This window comes from Saccostrea cucullata, unplaced genomic scaffold (genome assembly GCF_032062105.1).
Source record: "Saccostrea cucullata isolate Sc308-1 unplaced genomic scaffold, CSIRO_AGI_Scuc_v1 ctg837, whole genome shotgun sequence".
NCBI classification, from domain to species: Eukaryota; Metazoa; Mollusca; class Bivalvia; order Ostreida; family Ostreidae; genus Saccostrea; species Saccostrea cuccullata.
The window spans coordinates 377,080-390,478 of NW_026929710.1; the positions used below are offsets into that span (position 1 = coordinate 377,080).

Below are 13,399 nucleotides of genomic sequence, written 5' to 3' on the forward strand. Positions count from 1 at the left end.
ATACATTTTCGCCCGGTCGTAGAGTTTTCTCAAGTCAATTTTTTTCTAAACTTGCGATGAAAGTGAAAAGAGGGGGGGGGGGTTATTTAAGTAGTTAATTTTACTTGCTGATAATATTCTTTTTCAAAGATTAATTATTTATTATAAAAATACTAATCTGTGTGTGATAGTATAGCTAAAGGTATCTAAATTTACAAGGCAAAATTATTCAAGAATATTATTTGCCCCACACGCTCCCCCTTTAAAAACATGTCTTGTTATAGAAACTGCGTTTATTTCAACAAAATATATTCAATACAATTATTTCATGCAATATTAATATCGAATGTTTACTAAAGCGTTAGAAGGATTTATAAGACAATGATTTCTGATCAAATTAACCACACTTTTTTAAAGACTTCCTCGCACTAAGTCTTGTATTCTACTTGATCTAAAATGTTTTGTGTAACTTGGAACGGATTATAGAATCCCATTATGTCTATGACAGTGACTCCATCGATCAAAATATTGTTAAATATATTAAATTGGCTTCTATAATTAATAAGATAACGCTAATATTCAGTTCGAATTTTAAATTAATGAGCATTTGAAAGTAATTTTTTTTTTCAATTTAAAAAAATACGTAAATGACAAACATGTCACTTTTCCTTCTCATTCTCGTTTGAACAAGGTATCTTCCATGATTGGATATTGCCTTTCTACTTCATAAGCAATACAGATTAACGCAAGTATGAAACAGAGAGAGAAAAACGATTTTAGTATTTCATCTTAAAGACTGTCCATCATCTTACAGAAACTATTTCATGTTTCCTTCGGAAATATATTTAGTGTTTTCTATAGCAAAAACATGGACTTTGTCACTATTCAAACTAGGGGATACATATCTTGTTTATGCATTTCCTCATTTACATGTACATACTGCCCAAAATTGAACTCTGTTACTATAATCCTTTAGGGGGGATCATATTTTGCTTACAGTACTTAAGTTTTCTTTTGAAAAGACGTACTAGAAAGGAAGATATGAAGCAAACGGAACCGTAAAAGTAATCCACTAAAGTTTTTGCTTGGAAAATTCATGGTTTGTCCTGTCATAAGAAAGCTTTTTCGATATATATCCTTTTGAGAAAGAATTGTCAGTTTTGCTTCAAGAATTAATTGTCTAATATTAATTTTACAAATTTCAATGGAGGCAGAAGTCATAGTACTATATACGTACGATATCTTTAACCAGAGACATATAAAACCAGTTTTATATGTCTCTGCTTTAACCAACCACAGAAACAACAAGGGGTTTTCAACATTCTTTTCAGAACTTCTGATGAAATAACAAAGATTACTGAGTATTTAGGCAATCAGCCTGTTTTTTTTTCAAATTCATAGATATTTCCAGTCAGCAGATGAAAAAAGCCACGCACGACATGCATTTAATGTGAATATTGCCACGTGATCAACATTTTGCACTGTTTTAATTATTATCTACACACCTGAAGTATCTTTTTAAGGATCGACTATCGTTACTTTTACAGTGTAGCTCTTTTACAAAGTTTTTACTGTTATAGTTTTCAATTGAAATATATTCTTGAAAAGTTAACAATAAAGATATACATGACGTGTACATGAAAATCAATGAATAGAAATTACAGCTCTAGCAATTGTATTACGTCATTAATTTAACTCTTTACCCCTTTTCAAAGAATTGCAACTTTAACTCCAATACGTGTTCTCAATCTTTCAAAACCCCAAAATCTCTTCAATATAACTTATAACCTGCTTAATTTATGAGTTAACGCTTATTCAAAAGTTCACCAAATTAAACGTAAATTTTCAAATCATAGACAACATTCATTGATAAAAAAAATTGACCTTTTTAGACAGAGAAATGAATAATATTAAAACTTTAAATATTCCGTTGTGTGTCCTTTGGATGAGACCGGAGTATCAAAATTCAGGGTGAGAGCAAGGGTGAACTCTAGACGAATTTTTACTAAAAAGCTGTTTAAAAAGTGTCGAACAATTTCTTTAAAAATTAATGAATCAGATGAAGAAAGCTTAATAAAAATATTGCATTCAAAAAATTCACAATTTATGGTCATATTTCGTTTTTTTTAGGGGTTGGTGTTTTTTTTTTTAGGGGGGGGGGGGGTTAGGGGTGATGGGTGTTGTTGTTCTTGCTTAAATTTTTCTTTACTTTGTGTACTAAATATTACGTGATTGTACGTAAAGAATAACGAACATTAGCATCAAACCTTTTATGTTTAAATAAAATACTATGGTAGAAACCTTTCATTTTACAGACAGACAAACGGGCATTCTTATTCATTTTTTGGTTCCTTTTCCATGAAATCAATATATTCACCGAATTAATAAAATTCCTATACAAATATACATTATTTTCATGAATTCCTTAAAATTTTCTTTATATGTACAATATTGTGGTCAGATTTTGTTCATTGATCTTTGATCTCCTTTTATTTCAAATTTTGACCATAGAATTTTCTACGACCGGGCAAAAAATATTGCTTGATAATATATCTGACCAAAAAAGTACAAATCAGCCGTAGGGTGGGGTGGTACATTAAATTCAAATTTTTGATGGTATTGTCACTCCACTAATAAGGGTTATATAAGAAATATGGACCTGTGGTATCTTGTCCAAATGCTGGTAAGGTACCCTAATTTTTTGTGAGGAAACTTGTTTAAGTACCCATACTTCAATGACAAATTCTTAAGAAGAATTATATATTTTTGAGGAATGTGTCATCTGACCTTAAGCTAAACTTGAAAGAAACAATGTTAAAGTCACTTAACCCGAAACAGGCACATATTATCTTACACAATAAAAGTACGTCATTACATAGATAATACGAGGGTTGATCCAAAAGTTCGTGGAATTTCTTCATATTTTATTCATTTTTAAGTTGAATTGGTTGAAGATTACAAATGAAAATATAGACACTTGATGAGTATTTTAAATTAAAAAAACAGTTTAAATATCTTTGATAGTAACTCTATGGCAGTTGCCATAGAAACGGTTGTTTGGAAATGCGGGGGAGACATTAACGCGTTTATTTTCATTTTAATTCTTGATACATGAAATGAGAATAAAACCGCCATTTGTGGTATATAAAACGAAAATTATGTCATTGTTACGATTGCTTCATCTCTAATAAACCTTTGTGTGAGAGTTTTACTGATTTTACTGGATATTTAGTGTATTATTTGATGATTTATCGTTCATTTTTAAGTTCTAAGACAACGTCAAATTTCGGTCAAGTCATACGTTTTGAGAAAATCCCGGGATCACTCTATCTTAAACGCGTATATTATTGGCATAAGGCTTGAGAAAAATGCATTCAGTTACTGGTTTTCCTGTGTCATAAGAAATTTCAGAAAATAGAACTTCCATGGACGTTGATTAAAGGTGTGGTCGCTTTTTGGAGGCTCTGTTTCAAGTACATATCCCCCTAGACAGAATAAAAGCGTTAATGGACTTGGTCGGATGCCGTACTCTTCTTGACATCGCTACTGAAATTGGAACATCATATAGAAAGATGGGTAGTATTTTTAAATTTGAGTGAAAAATGAAGATAAGTTGGTGCAAGAGGATAACCAGGCTTTTCGTGAGAAAAAAAATTGAGGACATTAGGGTGTGTTGGTTTTAAAACGTGACGTGACATATCTATCTTGACGTCACGTCAAAGTCTCCCCCGGGTTTCACAACTATCAATTTTCAGAAAACTAATGTGACCTTATTGGTAATAGGAAACTTATGAAATTTTCCAATATTGTTGCATTATGACTCTATATTATAAATATGCCTGTTGTTTGCTTTTATCAAATCACGATAAACTTTTAAAAAGAAATTCCACGAACTTTTGGATCAACCCTCGTACATGTACATGTACCAGAGAAAGAACTATAAAAGTAAATCTGATTGTATTTCAATACAATTTAAGACTGCCTAGTATATTTATATATTTGAAGCCCTTTACTGACATACGGTGATCCAAAAGTTCGTGGAATTTCTTTCTAAAATTTTATCGTGATTTGATAAAAGCAAACAGAAGGCATATTTATAATATAGAGTCATAATGCAACAATATTGGAAAATTTCATAAGTTTCCAATTACCAATAAGGTCACATTAGTTTTCTGAAAATTGATAGTTGTGAAACCCGGGGGAGACTTTGACGTGACGTCAAGATAGATATGTCACGTCACGTTTTAAAACCAACACACCCTAATGTCCTCAATTTTTTTTCACGAAAAGCCTGGTTATCCTCTTGCACCAACTTATCTTCATTTTTCACTCAAATTTAAAAATACTACCCATCTTTCTATATGATGTTCCAATTTCAGTAGCGATGTCAAGAAGAGTACGGCATCCGACCAAGTCCATTAACGCTTTTATTCTGTCTAGGGGGATATGTACTTGAAACAGAGCCTCCAAAAAGCGACCACACCTTTAATCAACGTCCATGGAAGTTCTATTTTCTGAAATTTCTTATGACACAGGAAAACCAGTAACTGAATGCATTTTTCTCAAGCCTTATGCCAATAATATACGCGTTTAAGATAGAGTGATCCCGGGATTTTCTCAAAACGTATGACTTGACCGAAATTTGACGTTGTCTTAGAACTTAAAAATGAACGATAAATCATCAAATGATACACTAAATATCCAGTAAAATCAGTAAAACTCTCACACAAAGGTTTATTAGAGATGAAGCAATCGTAACAATGACATAATTTTCGTTTTATATACCACAAATGGCGGTTTTATTCTCATTTCATGTATCAAGAATTAAAATGAAAATAAACGCGTTAATGTCTCCCCCGCATTTCCAAACAACCGTTTCTATGGCAACTGCCATAGAGTTACTATCAAAGATATTTAAACTGTTTTTTTAATTTAAAATACTCATCAAGTGTCTATATTTTCATTTGTAATCTTCAACCAATTCAACTTAAAAATGAATAAAATATCAAGAAATTCCACGAACTTTTGGATCAACCCTCGTATTTTTATAGTTTGGAGATAATTGTTTATAATGAATATGTTTTTTGACCGACTTTACAATCCTTTAACAAAACAAACAGCACTCTAAAATCTAGGTCATTTAGGTATAAAACACCCGACAAACATGGCTGCCGATGTATCTAAAAATCCAGTAACTCTCCGCAAAAGCACATTAAAATGTGTAAATCCCATGAATTACCGATTGATATAATATGTGAGGACTGTGATGAATTTATTTGTTCTAGTTGTGTCAAAACAGATCATAGAGATCATGACTGGAAAACAATACCCTCGGCAGCGACCCAAAGGAGGAGAGGTCTACTTTCATTTCTGAAGAAGATCAAGGAAGACAATCAGTCAGGGATTGAAGAGAAGATGGAGAAGATGTCAAAACAATTGGCTAAAAACAAAGAAGTGTGTGACTCTGAGATTAAAAAGCTTCAGACGCATTATGATGAGATAATGGCCAAACTGACAGAAATCAGGAAACGCCATGAAAAAACATTGAGAGACAACTTGGTTAAAAGAATAATCAACTGAACCTTCTGAAATCTGAGTTAGAAAGGAAGAAGAAAGGAATTTTTGAAACAGTTGAATTCATGGAGAAATACCACAGCACCATGTCAGATTACAGCTTGATTTACAACCATAGAGAACTGACAAAATTTTTATCTGAATTAGAGGTTAATATGACAAACTGTGAACATAAAGTGAGGTTCAATAGAGGTGAAATCAATGATAAAGTACTTGAGTCTTTGTTTGTAAAAATTGTGGATTTAGATGATCTGAACTTGACTCGAATAAACTCATTTCAATATGCAGACAGTTTAAAAATAGTATTGGATGCACTCAGTGAAGACCAGTGTTACGTAAGTCATCATGAATCAGAAAATGTAGAGGTGGTAGACTAGCTGCAATAATGTAGCCCTCTCCGATTTTTTTTATCTGATATTTTTCTGGAGAGGCCTACAATTCCATCGCATCTCCGTAATGGTGCAAATATATTTTGTTGATACGGGTGATTGGAGGCAAAATAAATTATTTTTACATTAAACTTACTTCTTATAAGAATATATAATTTTTATTATATATATATAAATATAATTTTTATTCACTGTCAACAACATAGCCTGTTAAACTCGAAAACCATGTAAAATAAATCTGTGTCTTTCCCAGCTGCAATATTCAGCAGCCATGACAGTTCACGCGTGACGTAGTGAGACTTTCGCTTGAAATTTGGAACAACCAAATAAAGCAAATGTCGATGTTTATAAACGATTGTGCTATAATATATTACAAAAACATCGATAAATAAAACCATTTCAAGTGTTATTTTTGCACAAACAGTGATACGTATGCTTAAAATAAGGGAATTCCTAGCAGATCCGCTCCTATAGAACCTAAATTCTCATTGGCTGTCCCAAAATACAATCCATCAAGGTCAGTAAACATGGCGGATAAATTCAAGTTTAGCTGTTGACACACACGAAAAATAACCGATATATGGATCGTTGTGAATATTTTTGGATCGATTTATGTTTTGCATAATTACATATTTGGATTCCAGGTAAGAGATGATAATAAAATAGCCGTTTACTGATAATTTGAGCCGAAATCCGTGCGGGAGTGATCCACTGCCGCATCTGCACCATTATAGAGATCCTAAGGAGTTGTAGCCCTCTCCCCCCCCAAAAAAAAAAAAAATCGGAGAGGGCTACATTATTGCAGCTAGTGGTAGACAAGCAAGGTTCGAAATACGATACGTTTACTATTACTCCTAGTGACATGTGTGTGGCTGATAACAGTGATATTTATTTCACTGATGGTAGTGTAAATTCCATCCGCTGTCTGCAGTCATCATCAGGATCTGTCTTTACAGTCATCAGTACAGATCCACTTGAACCAATGGGAATATGTCAGTTAGTGGACGGCGGACTACTGGTCACCTTGACAGACATCGAGTCGGAAGCTTACAGTCACACAGCAGACGTCTGGTGAGACACATGACAGTGACAGGTGATGTCATCCATGAGTATGAGTTCCAGGCGGACGGTCACACCAGACTGTTTACATTGCCAGTCAGAGTCACACAGAACAATAATAGTGACATTTGTGTTGTGAATCGTATAAGGTCAAATAAAGTCTATATACCTTGGAAAGAACCTGACAAAAGACTTTAGCCCCGGTAATGTAGTGTGTGACTCTCTTTGTAACATCCTTGTTACTGACCCATTTAATAATAAGATCCATCTGCTGAGTCCTGACGGGAAGTTCCTGAAGTTCTTACTGACAGACAATGAAGTAACTGGTCCGTTCGCACTATCCATACACAAATCTACAATGTGGGTAGGATGCCTTAAAGGAGTTGTCTCAGTGTTGCAGTACTGGTGGAAAGGCGAAAAGGGCGATAATAGAAGTTCTTCAAGGAATGAAGGTGATCGTGCTGAATTTAGAGATCGGAGTAGAGGTGATCATGATTTTAATGACAGAGATGATGGATATTTTGGACGTAGGGACCATAGAGATTTCGCTAGAGAGGAAGATCACAAAAGATTTTTTTTAGCCCAAGAGATGATGAAGATTTTTGTAGAAGAGATGATAAAAACGTTGGTAGAAGAAATGATATTGACAGGGATTTTGGAAGAATTAATCGTGGCTTTGGCCGTAGAGAAGATCATGGGTTTCTTGGTCGTCGTCGTCCAGGTACTAGAAATTATACAGATCGGGATTTTGATTACTGGAGAACTCCACCAAAAGAGGATCACTGGAGATCAGACATGGATCATATGAGAGAAACATCTCAGCCAAGGAATGATAGGAAAAGAAGTGAAAAACGTGATGATAGATTTAAAGAAGCACGGAGAGGGGGGGGGGGGTAAGAGAAGGCTTGAAGGACTGGGTTGACCGGCGTTGCGAGGACTTCTGAAGAGGTCAGTTAAGTTTGTTTGAAGTTAAAACCTTTGCTTAGATAATGCCATGTAATAAGATAACTAATAGCAAACGTACAGACTGGTATAGTAACTGTCTCCAGTGAAAGTCAGATTGTTGTGGCAGACACGAAGTTTATTTATGGAGATTCTCTGAGGTGTCTGGTAAAGAAAACCGGTAGTAAAAATGTCATTTTTTAGAGTTATTGAATGAATTTGCAATAGAAGTGATTGGCTTATCTAAAAAATAAATCACTTCTAATGTAGCATCTTTATTGATACACTGTACCTGTTTTTCTAGCAGCATGTTGGTGATTTCATTATCTTTTGAAGATGACGCACCGCAGATCCCGAAGGAAGAAAAAGCTGTAGAAGTCAGCAGGCCAAAAAGTGGGGGGAAAGTGGGTAATGTCAAAATGTGTCTTTAATTTAGAGAAAATCCAAAAACCTCGCATTAATTTCGGAAGTGTGATTATCTTAAAATTACATGTATATGTATATGTGGCAGGTTTTAATAAATAAATAAATAATAAAGAATATTTATCTCAAATTGTTTTATAGTTATCATTATCATCACTGCACTTTTACATATCTCGAATTCACTTTGCCTGTTACTAATTCTGACTGGCTGACCTTTACAACCTTTGACATTACGGAATACATAGTTTTATTGGCCAAAGGTTTTGGCGGTAAGTATTCTTTCGTTCGATGTTGTGTGCGGGAGTACTCACTTCTCGCACGGACAGCCAACGTTACCGACTGTCTCGGTGATTACATTATACAACATTTGGGTTTTACAACCACAAGATTTCTAGTACAAGTTTTGGTATACAGACCACGTTCAGTTCAGTATACATGTAAAAAATTGAACCAGTATCTCGTCAGCAGTCAGCCTAATTCCATAAATTGGACCGATTTCGATTTATTGATTGTTTATATGGAACAGGATCCATGCAATAAAGAATCGAACACTTACAATTGTGTTTTTCATCATCTATATTACACGATCATAAAATTAATACGAAACGATTTTACGTTTTGCTGTAACTAAGAGAAAATTCAGAATTTAAAAATGTTGGTGGGAATGTCACAGTAATATGTGTATGATGATATGTATAATAATAATAAGCTTATTTAACTGTGCACTTTCTTATAAGAGACTTAAAATTTTTCAACCACAGGCCTTTAAAAAGGCTGGGGGGTGGCAGCCATTTTCAGACTATTTCGATCTCCTTTAAAAGAAGAGCTCCATATAAAGATATACAAAAATGATCAAATTTTAAAACTAAAAATGTATGAATTTTTTCTTCGCCAAATGATAGTTGACAGCTTAAGATACCGTATCCAAAAAATAAGTTAAATCTGGTGGTTAATTTGTGGATAATTTGTTGACCCCCAGCCTCCCTAATTGGATCGCTTAAAATTTGTGGTGTATATTTTTTAACACCTCTCTCTTGCATGTATTCTTTTTCTTTTGTCAAATAAGACGGATAGATGATATCGTGCTTGAAGGCAATTAGTTTACTGAACTAAGCTGAGTCACAATTTCTTTCAATAAATCTCAACTATCGTGAAAATTAGTGTTACCATGTTCTTTCAAATTAAAACAATTTATGTTCATTATCTCTTTTATTCTGCTAAATTCTTGATAGAAATATTTTTCAAAGCATTCAGTAGTTCAATAAAAGACCAACTGCGTGTTAGTAAATGGGAACAGATTTCTTGCATGTGTATCATTTCATTGCATATCGTCCATTCAGTTGAATATGAATACACAATATTCATGTTATTTTCGGAACGGAAAGGAGCTAAAATATGTCATGCTACAAATAAGCAATTTTAGTCTGTATATCCAATAATATTTGAAAGAAATTTCACATTATATTATTAACACTGATTAATGAATACATTTATAAAAAATATTCATAAATACATGTGTAATCAATTTTCCATCGAAACACCCACAACTAGTTTCGTTTCGTACTATGATTTACCAAGCTAAAAAAAAAGCATGACGGTGAAGATCTAGAACTAGCACACATAAATCTAAGGTCTTTGGTAGAAAAATTTCCAACGACAATTTGGAACGGAAAGGAACCAAAATATACATGTACATGTGTGTCATGATGTCACAGAGTTGTTAGTACAAATAAGCAATTTTAGTCTGTATATGCAAGTGCCCAATGTTATATTTGAAAGGAATTACATATTATATCATTTACTCTGATTAAATGAATACTTTAATTAAGAATAATAATCATTTTTCCCTCGAAGTACCCCGCAACTAGTTTTGTTTCGTTTCACGTAGTTCCACAAATTTCCAATAGCTAATAAAGCATGACGAAGAAGATCTATAACTTGCCTGCACATTTAATTTAAAGGTCTTTTGTATACAATTCCCGACGACATGGCAGCAAGTAATCCAACAAATTATCCACTAGGCTCTCCGCAACAGCATACCGAAACGTGCGAATTACATAAATTACCAATTGATATGAATTGTGAGGACTGTAAAACATTTATATGTAACATGTGTGCAAAAAGAGATCATAGAGATCATGACTGGAAACCTCTAACCAGTTCAGCTACCGAGCGGAGACGAGGACTAGGTAAATTCCTTGAGAAGATAAAGGAAGAGGATCTTTCTGAAATCAATGAGGAAATAGAAAAGATAAAAGAACAGCTTATAGAAAATAAAGATCTTTGTGCCGTTGAAATCTCAAAGGTGCAGAACCATTTCCATGATATAGGGGTCAAGCTGAAAGAAGTCAAAGAACGCTTTGAAAAAAAATTGAAAGATAATTTGGTTGAAAAGAATTGTCGACTGGAGATTAAAAAATCTGATTTAGACCAGAAAAAGAAACGTATTGTTGACATGGTGGAATTCTTGAAGAAGAACAACAGCACCATGTCAGACTATAGCTTGATTGACAACCACAGAGAACTGACAAAATTGCTGTCTGAATTGGAGATTCAAACGGCAAACCGTGAACATTCAGTGAGGTTCATTAGAGGTGAAATCAATAATAACTTACCCGAGTCTTTGGTTGGCTACACTTTGGATTTGGATGATATGGGCGTGACTGAAATAGACAGTTTTCAACTTGGAGATAAAGAAATACCGGTATCTGTGTTAGAGACAATTAGTGAAGACCAATGTTATGTATTAGATAAATCAAAATGTGTAAAAGTAAAACTAGGGCCTACAAAAAAGAAAAACGTAAATATCACTGTTAATGCAAATGATATATGTTTGACTGCTAACAGTTATGTTTATTTCACTGACTCCAGTAACAAAACCATCCGCTTTCGGTCATCATCAGGATCTTTCTCTACAGTCAACAATAAAGATCCACTGGAACCACTAGGAATCTGCCAGTCAGTGGACGGTAGACTACTGGTCACCTTTAAAGACAATGAATCAGATCCTTACAAATTAGAGTCACACAGCAGACGTCTGGTGAGACATATCACATTGACAGGTGATGTCATCCATGAGTATGAGTACCAGGAGGACGGTCAGACCAGACTGTTTACTTTGCCACTCAGAGTTACACAGAACAGAAACAGTGATATATGTGTTGTGGATGAAGCAAGCCTTTCTACAGCTAACCTAGTGGGTATTTCTCCCTCTGGTCAAAGGAAGTTTCTCTACCTTGGACGGAACCTGTCTGAGAACTTTAAGGGAACAGATGTAGCATGTGACTCCCTCTGTAACATCCCTGTTACTGACATTAACAACAAACACATCCATCTCCTGAGCCCTGACGGGGAGTTCTTGAAGTTCTTACTTACAGAAAACGAAATGAAGTACCCACGCTCTTTATCTTTGTATAAGTCTACACTTTGGGTAGGAAACAACAATGGATTTGTCAAAGTGTTTCGCTACAAATAAATCAGACCTAATAATTCATGTGAGACAAACAGCAAAGAAAGAAAGAATTTCTTATAAAAATGTCATATTTTACTTTCCACAATCCTACATTGTGGTTAAGATCCGCCTTCTAGCTTGTGAAAGTGCCTCAGTAAAAATCACTCAAAATGTAAGGATTGTTTTCATTCATAACGATTATGAATGATTAACATAAATGCTGACTGGCGTTTTTCATACTAATTGTTAGTCCATTATTTATACACTGAATTGACGGCGGATTTTTCCGTTATTTCCCGATCATGACAGTGAGCACACGGCGGATGTGATCCCACCTCTGATGTTTTTAGGTCCATGTTTGCTCAGCTCCTATTTTGTACTGTTTTATGGACTTTGATATTGAATACTGTTCGTTATCTCCATACTCTTCCTCATATCAAATTAATTATCATAATTGTTGCATGAAAGAACATCCTTATCAAATTCACCGATCTGTACTTTATTACACATGAATTTTTTTTTTAATTATCTTCCTCTTTCAAAGGGGAAAGTATTTTTATAAAAGCTATGGATAAACACGTGTATGTGCTATGAATGTTACGTTTCGGTATGTCGAGGAAGGTTCATTTGGTTTAAAGATAAATAGATTAAATCCGCTGAATCCAAGTTCATACTTTGTATAGAAATATTTTGAGCTTTGTATTATAAATAATTTATGTTCGTTGAACTAGATAGATAACTGGAGCATAAATTGTTTCCATTCAAACTTATAGGCCTTTTTTTTCACAATGTATTGTGTACAGTTTTTTCTTAGTCATGGGTCTCATCACAAGGAGCACACGACGATTCTGGCGCCTTATCTTACTTCTGATGTTTTAAGAGGTCCATTTAAGCTCTGTTTTAATCAATATTTTTAAATGGACTTTTAACTGTGATTATTTTAAGGAATCACTGTCTAGTTAGTGTGGTATGCCAGAGCATCAACGATGGTGGGAAACATGGGATAATTTGCATAAAGGGCGAAGCCCGTTATACATGAATTATCCCATGTTTCCCACTATCGTTGATGTCCCTGGCATAATATACTAACTAGACAGTGATTCCTTATATTTCCATTTCATTTTGAAATAAAATTGTAGATTTAGACTTTAAAAATGTAGACCAATCGATTTAGATTACACGAGGACTCCCATGCCAATTTCAATAGTCCTCGCCCACTGACGTCAAACACAAAGGCAGCCGCACGAGATTTACATGCATATTTGGCCTCCTTAGCGTCAGACATAGAGACAGATGTACACGAGATTTGCATGCATATTAGGCCTCCTTAGCTCCTGACCTATCGACCTGCCTAATTTACATTCCGGCAGAATTATCAAGATATAAACTCTAACTTTATCACAGAGAAAAAAAAATAGAAATGGAAATATTGTTTTTTATCTTCATATCTTATTTCAAGAAATAAAAAGGGTGGAGTTTAAGACGTCTGTGATTAAAAAAGTTTTATGTAACACACTAAGCAATACAAGGGCTGTTCAATAATAATGTCCTATGTGCTTGGAAAGAAGCAAAAAAGGCTTTT

The 13,399-nt window shown here is 34.2% G+C and overlaps 1 protein-coding gene across 1 annotated transcript; it reads left to right on the forward strand.

Moving 5' to 3' along the window:
- Positions 1-10,353: 10,353 nt before the first annotated feature.
- LOC134281946 (uncharacterized) lies at positions 10,354-11,841 on the forward strand. The gene has a single exon (XM_062764383.1). It carries the CDS (start codon positions 10,354-10,356, stop codon positions 11,839-11,841), a length of 1,488 nt encoding a protein of 495 aa, XP_062620367.1.
- Positions 11,842-13,399: the final 1,558 nt, after the last annotated feature.